The 11,479-nt window shown below is 58.4% G+C and overlaps 1 protein-coding gene across 1 annotated transcript in view; it reads left to right on the forward strand.

The window, feature by feature from the left end:
- The window catches only part of Mroh2a (maestro heat like repeat family member 2A), a 59,629-nt gene extending 52,998 nt beyond the window's left edge, over window positions 1-6,631 (forward strand). Inside the window, 9 exon segments of the mRNA XM_026396006.2 lie at window positions 144-281; window positions 669-783; window positions 2,426-2,575; window positions 2,683-2,865; window positions 3,642-3,797; window positions 4,762-4,893; window positions 5,619-5,721; window positions 5,992-6,057; window positions 6,516-6,631. Coding sequence (XP_026251791.2) covers window positions 144-281; window positions 669-783; window positions 2,426-2,575; window positions 2,683-2,865; window positions 3,642-3,797; window positions 4,762-4,893; window positions 5,619-5,721; window positions 5,992-6,057; window positions 6,516-6,631 — 1,159 coding nt within the window.
- Window positions 6,632-11,479: the final 4,848 nt, after the last annotated feature.

The following is an 11,479-nucleotide window of genomic DNA, read 5'->3' on the forward strand; positions in this document are numbered from 1 at the left end:
TGGTGTGGGTTTCAGTTTGCAGACCCACTCGGCCCCCTCAGCTCTTTGCATGGGGCCCAGCAGGGGTTGGGATCCCCACCTCCCAGACAGGAGAGCAGGGGCCCGGGGCCCAGCAGTACATCAGACCTGCCGCCTCCTTCCAGGATCACCATCAAGTCCATGCAGCTTTTGCTCAAGAGAATCGACAACAAGCGCTTGCTGCACGCCCTGGAAGAGCAGTCTGTGTGGGCATTGCTGGAGGACAGCCTGACCTTCCTGGAGGGAGTGGGCCTGCTGGCCAGGTGGGGCCCAGGCTCTCACGGGGTGGAGGGCACTGTGGGACGGAGGCCTTTGTGACTGGGACAGCTGGGTGCCTCAGACTCTGGGGTGGCAGTGCACTGTAGGACAGTGGGAACCTTTTGTTCAAAACTTCCTGCTCCAGAGCAGATGTGAGGTCAGGGAGAGGAGGGGCTAGCAGCAGGACCAGCATGGGCAGCGCCTCCTGGGTCCTGATCACCACCAACAGCCCTCATCCTGCCCCACTTTTAGAAAAGCGGTTGGAAAGAGAGCATTTCTCTGACAGCCCCTACTAAGCCCCTCAGACCCCCAAGCCAGCACCAAGCTGCAGAGCAGTGGGCAGGCGCTGGGCTGGCTTCCCTGGCCAGGTAGCACCCTGGTGTCCTTCACAGGCTGTGCCTGCAGAACATGGAGAGCTACAGGCTGAGGCTGTCGGAGCTGGTGCTCAGGGGCATGGCCTCCGAGGTCCTGAGCTGCCGCGTCAGCAGCACGGCCATCTGCGTGGAGGTGAGGCCCGTGGCCCTGTGGGGTGGGCGGTGGGGTGGTGTCCTGGGCTCTCCTGCGATGGCTGGCCTCTGAGGCAGGCACCCAGTGGCTGAGGGTCCTCTGAGCTTCCTCCTTTGCATGCTCCTTGACTCCTTCACTCCTTGGTCCCAGGAGTAGTGCAGGGTGGGCACTGTGGGGAGAGGCTGAGATGGCCCGTGCCCGAGACGCAGCCGAGGCAGGGCAAGGAGAGGGGAATGACCTGGGCCAGCGGAGGCACCATGGGATCCACCGAAGGCTTTGCACAGGAGGCTCTGAGAGGCCGCCAGCCTCTCCAGCCAGGAAGGTGGGAGGGCCACAGCCATGTGGCCCAGCTGCTCTGCCAGGGGAGGGTTTGTGAGTCCTGAGGGAACTGACCAGAGACTGTGAGGGAGACTTTACTGGGCGCACGAAGTCCGAGGTGCCCCAGGAAGCCCAGAGCCCAGGACGGCAGCAAGCTTTGTGTGGAGCACCTCCTAGTAGGACCGCACCTCGCTGCTGAGCAGGAAAGCAGCCCCGGGGGCTATGGAGACCGTGGGTGGGCAGGGTTCCAGTAAAGCCTTCCTGATGGACACTGACACTGGAGCTTCACGCGACTTCCGCGGTCATGAAATCCCTCCACCACTGGAAACTATGAAGACGACGTTTGGCTTTGGACCACACAAAAACTCCTAGCCCAGTGCAAGACCAGCCTCAGATTTTCTAAGCTTTTACAAGTTCTCAGGCTCGTCTGGTGTTCATGCCTCCACTGTGAACCCCAAAAATGACGGTGGGAAGAGATTTACACAGGTGTGGCAGCAGGCCCTGGGGGCTAGTCACAGGGCCCCGGTAGGATCCAGCTTCCCCCACCCCACTCTGCAGCTGGACAGCCTTGGGCAGGTTCCTTAAGGTCTCTGGGCTTCAACTTCTGCCTCTGCTGGAGTGAGAACAGCAGAACCTACTGTAGGGGTCTCTGAGGGGAACTAAATGAGATCACGTGTGTGTTGTTTGCGTGGTGAATGTTAAATCCCAGCTGATGATTACTAAAAAAGTTAGGTTCAGCTAGTAAGAGGCAAGTTGCTTAAATTCTTTCAATATTGAGGGGGCTGAATTATGCATGATTTTTTTCTTTCTTTTTTTCGGGGGGACTACTGGGGGTTGAATCCAGGGGCACTCAGCCACTGAGCTTATCCCCAGCCCTCTAAGTTGCTGAGGCTGGCCTTGAACTTGCCATCCTCCTGCCTCCGCTGTGGGAGTCGCTGGGATTACAGGCACGTGCCACCGTGCCTGGCTCTCCAGCTTTCTTTAAAACCACATTGAGGCTTTTGTGAGGTGCTCCCAAGGGAGTAGAATTCAGGGTCCCGGGCATTTCAGTTCAGACCGGAGGCACGGGTCCCGGGCAGCGGCTCTGGGGTGTGACCATGCACAGCGTCTCTGTGCAGGTGACCGTGTTCCTCACTGAACCCTCACAGCAGCCCAGGGCGGGCGGTGGCATCATCCCCCTCCACAGATGAGGACGCCGAAACACCTGGTCCCCCCTCTCCTGCTCCCAGAGGGACCATTCCGGGTGGCACCTGACTCCCTGCTGCGCCCCCTGCTGTGAAGTGGGCCTCCTCCTCGGGGCTGACGGGAACCTGGTCCTTTGCAGTTCATGAGCCACCCGATCCTGTACCAGCAGAAGCTGCTGAGGCCCGCGGTGATGCTGCTGGAGAAGGGTGCGGAGCAGGAGGAGGACCAGGCCCTGCGGGTGCTCTCCCTGCGCGCCCTGGGCAACATGGCCCTTGGTGCCCCCAAGAAGGTACTTTCACGCCCTGGGTCCAGGTCCCAGACTCCGAGGGCCGCCTGGGCCTCTCCCCAGGTCTGCCGGGCTGCAGGGTGGAGGCTGAGCTCTCTGCTTCCCTCCAGGTGAAGCAGTATCGGAAGCTCTTGCTGGAACAGTGCCTGGGCTCCCTGAGGGGTCCCGCCAGCAGCAGCGTGACTGTCGAGGGCATGGAGACCCTGACCAAAATCCTGGCTGAGCTCCGAGAAGGGGACATGGGCTCCTCTTTCGAAGCCGTCTCTGAGCTGTGCAGAGTCTTCTTTGACAATGTGAGTCCAGCCGAGAGCCTCCCTCAGTATCTTAGAGTTTTTCTGTGGCTAAAACAAAATACTTGAGCCCGGGTGACTCACAGGCATAGATGATTTATTTAGTTCAGGGTTCTGGAGGCCAGGAAGCCCCCGAGCAGGATACGTGAGGGCCTTCTCGCTGCATCATATGCAGACAGATCAAGTGTGCCAGCTCAGCTCCCCTCCTCTTCTGTGAAGCCACTAATGCCACCATGGGAACCCCAGCCTCATGACCTCATCTCACCCTAACTACTTCCCATAGGCCGACCTCCTAATTCCATCAGCACATGGCTTTAGGGATGGTTTCCAATACCTGAACTTTTGGGGCACAGCCCAGCGCTCAGCTTGCTCAGCAGGTGGGGGGGACTCCTCTCCCTCACGAGGGGAAGACGTGCTCTGGAGCAGTGCGCTGAGGGGCCTGCTTGCCGCTGCCGTGTGCAGAGCTGGTTGTAGGATCCGTAGAACCGACGCCTGTGCTAAGCTGCAGGCTCGAGCTGTGGCCCCTTGAGCTCAAGAGCTTCCTCCCCATCCTCCCCCTCCCGAACACTCCTGCCCTGCACAGGGAAGAGCTGTCCCACAGACCAGGTCATGCCCAGTCCCTGGAGCACCACATGGGCCCTGCCCAGGGAGGGACTCCTCCCTGCAGGGTGCTCCAGAAGGCCTGCAGGGCTGAAGCACCTGGAATGGCCTGGGGAGGCCTGTGGGCGGGCGGGCTTCCTGCTCCAGGAGCCAGCCCCTGCTTGTGCCCCTCGGCCCAGGAGAGCCAGCTGCTGCGGCTGAAGGCCTTCGTCCTCTTTGGGAAGCTGGCGAAGATGGTGGGGATCTCCAAGAAGCATTTCTTCAAAGGGGAAGTGAAGAGGGCCTGGGTCCCCCTCCTGCTGCACTGCCAGGACCCCTGCTCCAGCACAGCCCACGTAAGACTCGCCCTCATCCCTGTCTGAAAGGTGGCGCCGTCCCCAAAGGGAAACGGTCCTTTGGGAGGAGGCATGTCCAGCCTCTCCAGAGCCCAGCAGCTGCTGTCCATGTCCTCCCCCGTGCAGGCTGGGAGAGGGCCCCCTGGGGCGACTCGGGAAGCGCCTTTGTGGGAAACATGGCCTGGCTTCCTTCTGCTGGACTCTGCCTGCGGCCACCCTCCGCCCCATCCCCCCTTCTTCCTAGCAGGTCACTTTAGGCTGTTAGCACGGACCTGTGTGACAGCCACTCACCCTGCTCATGTGCCCTATGACCTCTCACCCAGGCTCACCACGGTCCCTCTGGCCATGACCCCACCGCCTTCTCTCCTCCACAAACTAGGGTGGGCAGTGGGAGGTGGCTGAGCGTGGGTGTTCTGCCCCTCTCAAAGCCTGGGGTTGCACCTGACCCAAGCAAGGGCACTCAAACCCCAGTTCTGGGGTTGCAGGTCCCCTGCACACTGTTGGTGAGTGTTGGGTTTCTGATGGCAATGGGGTGGACGTGGTGCAGTTGGCACTCACAGGGTGAGGGACATCCCAGAGTGCTCTCCCCAGACCCGGGTTTGGTTCTCGTCACCCCTCCCTGCCCAGACTCTGCTGCAGGGTCCCTGGTGACACGGGGCAGGCAGCATCAGCGCTGGGTGACTGTTGTCCCTCCTGCGCAGCCTCCACTCTGCCCACACTGCGCTCTCAGAGACAGTGGCATGGGAGATGCCCCAGGGACGAGGGTGACGGCACACCCAGAAAGGGTGGCAGGGACGCCAGCGCTGTACCCTCCCCTGCTGGGAGACCCCCTCTCTCCCTGCCAGAGGCCAGGGGCGGGGCCTCAGCAGGGCCTGCAGCGGGCAGGGGCTGGGCGGGGTGGGCAGGATGGGACCCGAGCTCAGGGGCCGATGCCATGCTGCCCGGCTGTCCTGTGTCCCTCCAGGCCTGCAGGGCCACCATGTTTCAGTGCGTGCACTTCTGGGGCTGGAGGTCCCTGGAGAGCTCCTTGGGGCAAGGCCACACCAGAACCGACGAGGAGATGACTGTGTTCCAGACAAGCATGTGCTCCATCCTGGTGAGGAAGCCGCGGGCACACCCCACTGTGGCCTCTCCTCTCGAGGCCCTGGGTTCTCTTCTAGACACAAAACGTCCCCTGGAGACAGCTCGCAAGCCACACGCCTGGTTTAGGTTTCCCAGTGGCCATATTCAGAAAGTGGGAAGGGGCCAATTCGATTTTAATGTGTTTAACGTAGCCTAATATAGCCCCAACATGATCATTTCAACATGTATGTTATATATTTATAATATTATATATAAAATTATTATTAATATGGTATACATAAAGTATATAAATATATCACACAATATTTATTAGACATTTATAAATACATACAATATATTTAGTATATAAATATATAAACTTGAATGTGTTGTTATTGTAATTATATATTATTATGATAGCTTACATTTTTTTGGTACAGTCTTCAAAACCCAGAAGGCATATCATACTTAATTCAGACCAGCTACATTCTAAGTGTTCAAGGACCACATGGCCAGTGGCTACATTTTGAATAGCACAGGTTCCTGATAAAGGATAAGAACAAACCCAGGGCCTAAATGTCCTTAACTTTCCCTGCTATGAATCTGCTGTGTGATGCTGGGATGGGCCCTTGCAGTCTCTGGGCAGAGGCTTCCAGTTGTAGGAGCACTGGTGCATCAGACAGAAGGGGATGCTCCTGGTGATCAGTCCGGCTCCAGGTCTCATCCTGAAAGCTGTTGTATGTCACTTACTTTCTGCAGACTCAGAAAAAGCCTGCTGTTCTCTATGGCTTCTTTCTGGAAACAATGTCCTATGTCAAAAATGACTTGTTAAGGATCAGAATCGCTGCCTGCAACTTGGCAGGTAAGCAGAAGATGTCTTGATTCAGGATGGACCTTGAAGGGCACCTGGGCAGCCAGTTAGCTGCAGGGGCAGTGGCAGGGTGGGGACGAGGGCTCAGGTCGAGCCTGCCCACTGTGCCTACCTTCTGGGCTCCAGTTAGACTTCCTCCTAGTCTGGTCTTGGCCAGCAAAATCCTTCACTGACGTCTTGGTAAGGCAGAACCACGCCTCTTGCATAGGCTCTCCTGCTGACCTGGCCTGGGCAGTGGCATTTCTTTGGCTGTCCTTTTAGGGATCATAGTGAAGCAGTTGTCAGTTCATTATCTGAAAAAGCTGGACTGGCCGGCCCTGCGGAATTGTGAGTAGTGGACAATCGGTTATGCACAGTCGGCCTCCCCACACTCCCCAAGGAGCCCGCTGGCTCCGCAAACCCCTGGGGAGCCTGGGAGGGCAGCTGGGCCTTTCTGTGGACTTGTCTGGGGGAGAGGAATGGGATGAGAAGGGTGGCCTGTGGAGGGCCCTCCTGGAAGGGAGCTGCTGGCCGCGTGAGTCCCCCCACTCATGGATTCTCAAGGGCTGCTTCTGCCTTGACGCTGCGCTCAGGTTCTGTGAGTGACCTTTTGGTCCCTGTTAGTGGCTGCTGATGTCCTGAGAGGACTTCAGTGGGCATGGAAACTGCAGCTCCACCTGCCATCTTCTGGCTGCATGCCCCGGGGGTCCAGTCCTGCCAGGCCACGTGGCCACCATCCGCTACACCAGGCACAGGGGTGTGGTCTTCCCAGAGGCTCGACCCTTTCCTCTTTGTGCTCCACCCAGCTCTCCAAGAACTACAGCTGGATTCGGATCCCGGGGTCAGGAAGGCAGCGCTGGGGACGCTCAAGGTCTTGGACAGCTGTAGCCAGCACTGGCAACTGGCACTGGGCCTCCCCTGAGGGAACGTGCTAAGGTTCCCACAGAGCCGTAAGCTGCCTCCTTGGAGCATGGAATCCTCGCACAGCAAAGCAAACAGTTTAAAATTTAGTTTTCAAGATAAACCTTGTGGTCAGTGTATTTTCTTCTATTGAAATAAGCCCCCATTGCCATTTGTGGGGTGGACTCCAGACGGTGAGTTGTGGGGGTGCAACGGAAACTCCAACCCTAACGAGCCCCGTCTTTCTCACTTTCCCTGGCACGGGTCAGACAGCCCCTCCACCCAAAAGGACCACACCGGGTGCTGCCCAGCGGCCAGGGAGGCTGGCTTGTCCAGCCTCTGCTGCCGGGGACCCCGGCCTTTGGTGGGGTGTCCAGCTCATGGTAGCACAGCACTGAGAGGAGGGCTGGGCCAGGGCCAAGTGCTGCAGCAGCCCTGGAGAGGACGTGATCTGTATCCCGGGCCCCTCACTTGTCATGTGGCCTGGGCCCGTCGAACGGGAGCCCAGTGAGGCCTGGAACAGAATTTGGCCCAGGGCTGAAAAGGAGAAATCAGCCCTGAATCTGAGAAACACGGAGCAGGGAGAAGGGAGGAGAGTAAGGAGAGGCCCTCCTGCGCTTGGGTGGTCAACAGACTTGTCCCCAGAGCAGGCAAACAGGACTTCCACACCCCGCGTTGAGCACTGCGGGGTGCACCACAGGTCAGCCGAGAGCCCAGAGGGCCAGCCTTCCCTATGGGCCTCTCTAGGACAGTGGTCTCCAGCTGTTCTGTGAGCAGAGCTGCTTTCCTTCCACCAACTGAGGAAGCTGCTCACGAATGGCAGACGAGAAAAAGTCAAGGGCTGAGCTCTCGGACCAGGGTCAAGGGTAACTTCTGAACAATACAGGAAAAGGGGTGGGAGAAATGACTTCCATGTCACATCAAACTGGGCTGGTTCGTGTAGTTGGATCTAGAATATTCCTGAATCAAACCGAGGCAACACAGCAGTGTCCTGAGAGGGGTGGTGGAAAGGCCGGGACCCCAGGCCATCAAGACAAAGCCAAGCCAACCGCGTGGGGCCATAACTCACTGTCACCACTAACCTCAGAGGCTGTCAGTGTCTGTGGGCAGCAGTGACATGGGGAATGGGCCTCTCCTATCGCTGGACAGATCACAAACTGGAAAGCCCCTTGGGAAGGCCATCTGAGGAGACCAAGGCATAGCCATTCCTGAGTGTGCCTCTAGGTGTGTGCAGACGGGTTTGCAGTTGTGCACAAGGACCACAGGCCGAGTCCTCCTGCAGGAGGCCGATGCTCAGTCAGTTTTGTGTTCCTATCACGAAATAACTGAGGCAGGCTAAAAAAAAAGTTTGACTCTGTTTTGGAGGTTCAGGGGCCGGGCACCAGCATTAGCTGGGCTCTGGTGAGGATCTCATGGTGGTCAGAGTGTGTGGGAGGCATGACATCTTGAAAAGGGGAGGTCGGATGGGGTCAGTCTCAGGGAAACCAGGGTCCCATAAGAAATTCCTTGATCCTTGGAGGGCAGAACCCCAACTACCCAAGTACCTCCTGCTTGACCCCATATCACTTCCATTACCACCACCCTGGGGACAATTCCAACCCCTGGTCCTTTGGGGGACACATTTTAAGCCATAGCACCCACATCAGCTCTTGTCTCTTGGTGAAAAACGTCAATTATGTGAGTGAAGGTTGAAAGCAGAGGCCACATGTGCTTGTGGGTCCTGTGTTGGCTGATGCCAACCCCTTCTACTCCACCCTCCTCCCTGGGACAGAACACTGTCACCTGGCGGCCAGCCTGGCCCGGCCTGCAGAGCTCAGCATGGCTGCTGTGCCTGAGGGGCCAAGGGCAAGTGAGGCCTGGGCAGTCCGGGCAAGTCTTCCTGATGGAGGGGAGTGAGCTGTGTCCTCAGGAGCAGCAGACGTGAGGGAAAGGTCTGGGACTGTGGAGGCCAGCCTGCCCTGGCCGGGCCTGCCCCAGCACTGCTGCCAGCCTGCTCTGAGGGAAAGGGGAGCCTCCCGTGAGGGGCCAGGTGTCGGCCACCTGCACTGGTTCAGTGCTGTGGACCAACCTGTCCCTCCAACCCAGATGGTGAGGGTGTGTGGACATGGGACTTGGGGAGGTGATGGGGCTTGGGTAAGTCCTCATAAGAGACAGCAGAGACCTCTCTTCCTGCCCCCAACAATGGGCCAGGGCGTCCTCACCAGAACCTGGACGTGCTGGCACCCTGCCCTGGACTTCATCTCCAGATGGCAAAATACACCTGTGCTAAGCTGCCCAGCCCAAGTTGACAAGCGCAGTGTGCATGTGGTCCCCGCTGAAGACAGGCGTGGAAAAGGGACAATGTGAGGATTGATCAGTGGGCGGGGACAGGAAGGAAAGGTGACTTAACCTCGTCTTTCATCTTTTATTGAGAACACTTCCTTAACACACACCAACAGTCGTAACTCCAGGTGGCTGCACATGGGTTTCACCACTGGAATTTGAATATTTGAAATACTTCAATAAAATGTCCCTGTGATACCCTATTATAAATCATCTCAAAGAAACAAGGCACTGGGTGCTGTGGGGTGCAGGGGTGGGGTTAACACGGGACAGTTCAAAGACAACACACCTCCACCTAAAGCCAGCAGGATGCCAAGAACTGCTTTTTATGGGCCAATTATGTTTTAGTTGGTACTCGAAAGATCAAGGATCGCTGTATCCAGGGTTTAAATAAACAAATGATGCTCTAACAAAACAGATTTGTGTCTACATTAAAAAAAGAAAACAGAATAGGCTCACCAGGGCTAACTGGCTGAGTGACTGAGACCGGTGTTTAAGGTTGAGCACTTGCCTGGCACGTGTGTGGCCCTGGGTTCCACCCCAGCCCTACAAAACAGAGCACGAGGGAGAGGAACTATGCTCCATGCGAGCCTCAGCTCTAAATATCTCTGACAACACCACTATTCTCCTCTATCCTGAAAGATGTTCCCTCCCCTAGGAAAAAACCAAGGTGAACCTTACCATGACCCCTGTTTCAAGCCCCACTGCACGTGAGGAAACGCATCCACTACAGAAAGCGCCCCGTACGCAACCCCAGGTCTACTCAGACAACAACCCAGCAGGCAGCCTACCTCACCAGCAAGGCCCGCGGGGAGTCTTCAGGCCACACTCCCCACAAGGAGACAGCCTGCCTGCCCAAAGGGTCCTGTGGGCACTGAGGCAGGGCCTGAGGCAGCTACAGGCCGATAGGCAGGCCCTCGCTGCAGCCGCAGTTGTGGAGATCTGGGCACCTCGAGCAGGGACGGGGGAGACGTGCACACTGTGTGGCCAGTGGTGTCGCCACACTCACCTGCCATCGCCTGCGGGGAGCTGTGAGGGCCGCACTGGGCACCGATGGCACGAGTCCCCTGCCAACGTGGGGCACCTGCTCCTGCTGGGGACTTCGCACCATTCTGTGGGGCTGAGGTTCCCTCTACTTGGCCAGGCAACACTTCCCAGGGAGAGGGAGGAGCTGAGCCAAGGTGGGGCAGGAGAGTCAGACTGGATTCTGGGGCCACAGGGCAGCTGGGGAGGCCAGCCAAAGGCTCAGGAGAGTCCTGGGGCCAGGGTCAAAGGCATGGGTGGGGGAGGGGACTACTTGAAAAGCAGTCATTCAGGTTTAGACCAGAGGGATAGCCGATCAGGGACCTGTGATGTGCAGGCGGCCAGGAGACACCTCAGGGACAGCTCTGGGCCAAGGATCTCTTTGGTGAAATGCTCCCTTTCTGCCACGAACTCAGGTTTTCCTAAGTGACCCAAAATAGGAGCATCTCTTCAGGGCCACCCCTGGAATGTCCAGTGAGCTCTAAGGCCTCACTGAACTGTAGCTGAAGGTCCCCCGGTGTGGCCTGGCCTGCGAAAGCCACATGGGCCCTGGATGGGGGAGGTGAGCAAACAGACCAAGACCCAGGAACAACTGTGCTGGTGGCCAGGCACTGCTGGGACAGGCAGATGGAGGACACTGTCCACAGGGCACTGGGCGGCTGCTCTCCGGTTCTGGCCTCCCAGGGGCCTGGCTCCTGCACCTCCCCCAGCCCTCCTGGTCCCACCAGAGGCTCCCCCTGGGGACGGGTGCTTTCACCTGGTAGGTCTTCCCTGGAAAGAGGCCAGGCAGGCGTGTGCTTGGCCCTGGCTGCTCACACCTAGGGCTTCACATCAGCAAGACAAAACACCACTGGCCAGAAGGATCCCGCGCTGTGCCGGGCCCGTGGGGTGCCTGTACAGACGGCTTCCTCCTCAGCCGGGCGCGCCTGCCCGGGGAGGCAGTGGGGCGGCCCAGACGGAGAGGTACAAGAAACAAGTGGGGAGTGGGAGGGGGTGGCAGTGAGGAGAGCCCTGGGAAGGAGAGGGAGGACCCTGTCACGGCAGAGCCTGGCTGGGTGACCCTGGGAGGACGGGAATGGGCAGAGAGCACACGGGGGCTGTGGTGGTTTCTAGAACCAGCCAGATGCAGGAGGCAGGAGTGAGCTGCTGGGAAGGGTCCTCGGCGGACAGGCAGCGGTGGGTGGGAAAAACAGAAAAGGAGGTAACTGTGATAGGCAGGGCCCGTCAACTGACCCCCAAGGGGGTCTGGCCTCAGCAGGGGGGACAAACAAGAACAGGAGGCTGCAGACACGGCCTCACCTTGCCTGCCCAAGCTACCATCAAACCCAGAGCCCAACTCAGCCCACATCTCTCGGCCGGTGGGGACAAGTGACCGCAGTCACTCAGGTGAGCCATGCCAACTGGAGCCCAACTGAGGACACATGGATCCCACTGAAGACCTGGCACTTCGTCCCGCTGGCCGGTCCACCCCGCCTGCTCCCTGACCCATGACGGGGAAAGAAAAGGGTACAGCAGGGGCAAGCTG

The sequence above is a fragment of the Urocitellus parryii genome, chromosome 1 (genome assembly GCF_045843805.1).
Source record: "Urocitellus parryii isolate mUroPar1 chromosome 1, mUroPar1.hap1, whole genome shotgun sequence".
In the NCBI taxonomy this organism is placed as follows: Eukaryota; Metazoa; Chordata; class Mammalia; order Rodentia; family Sciuridae; genus Urocitellus; species Urocitellus parryii.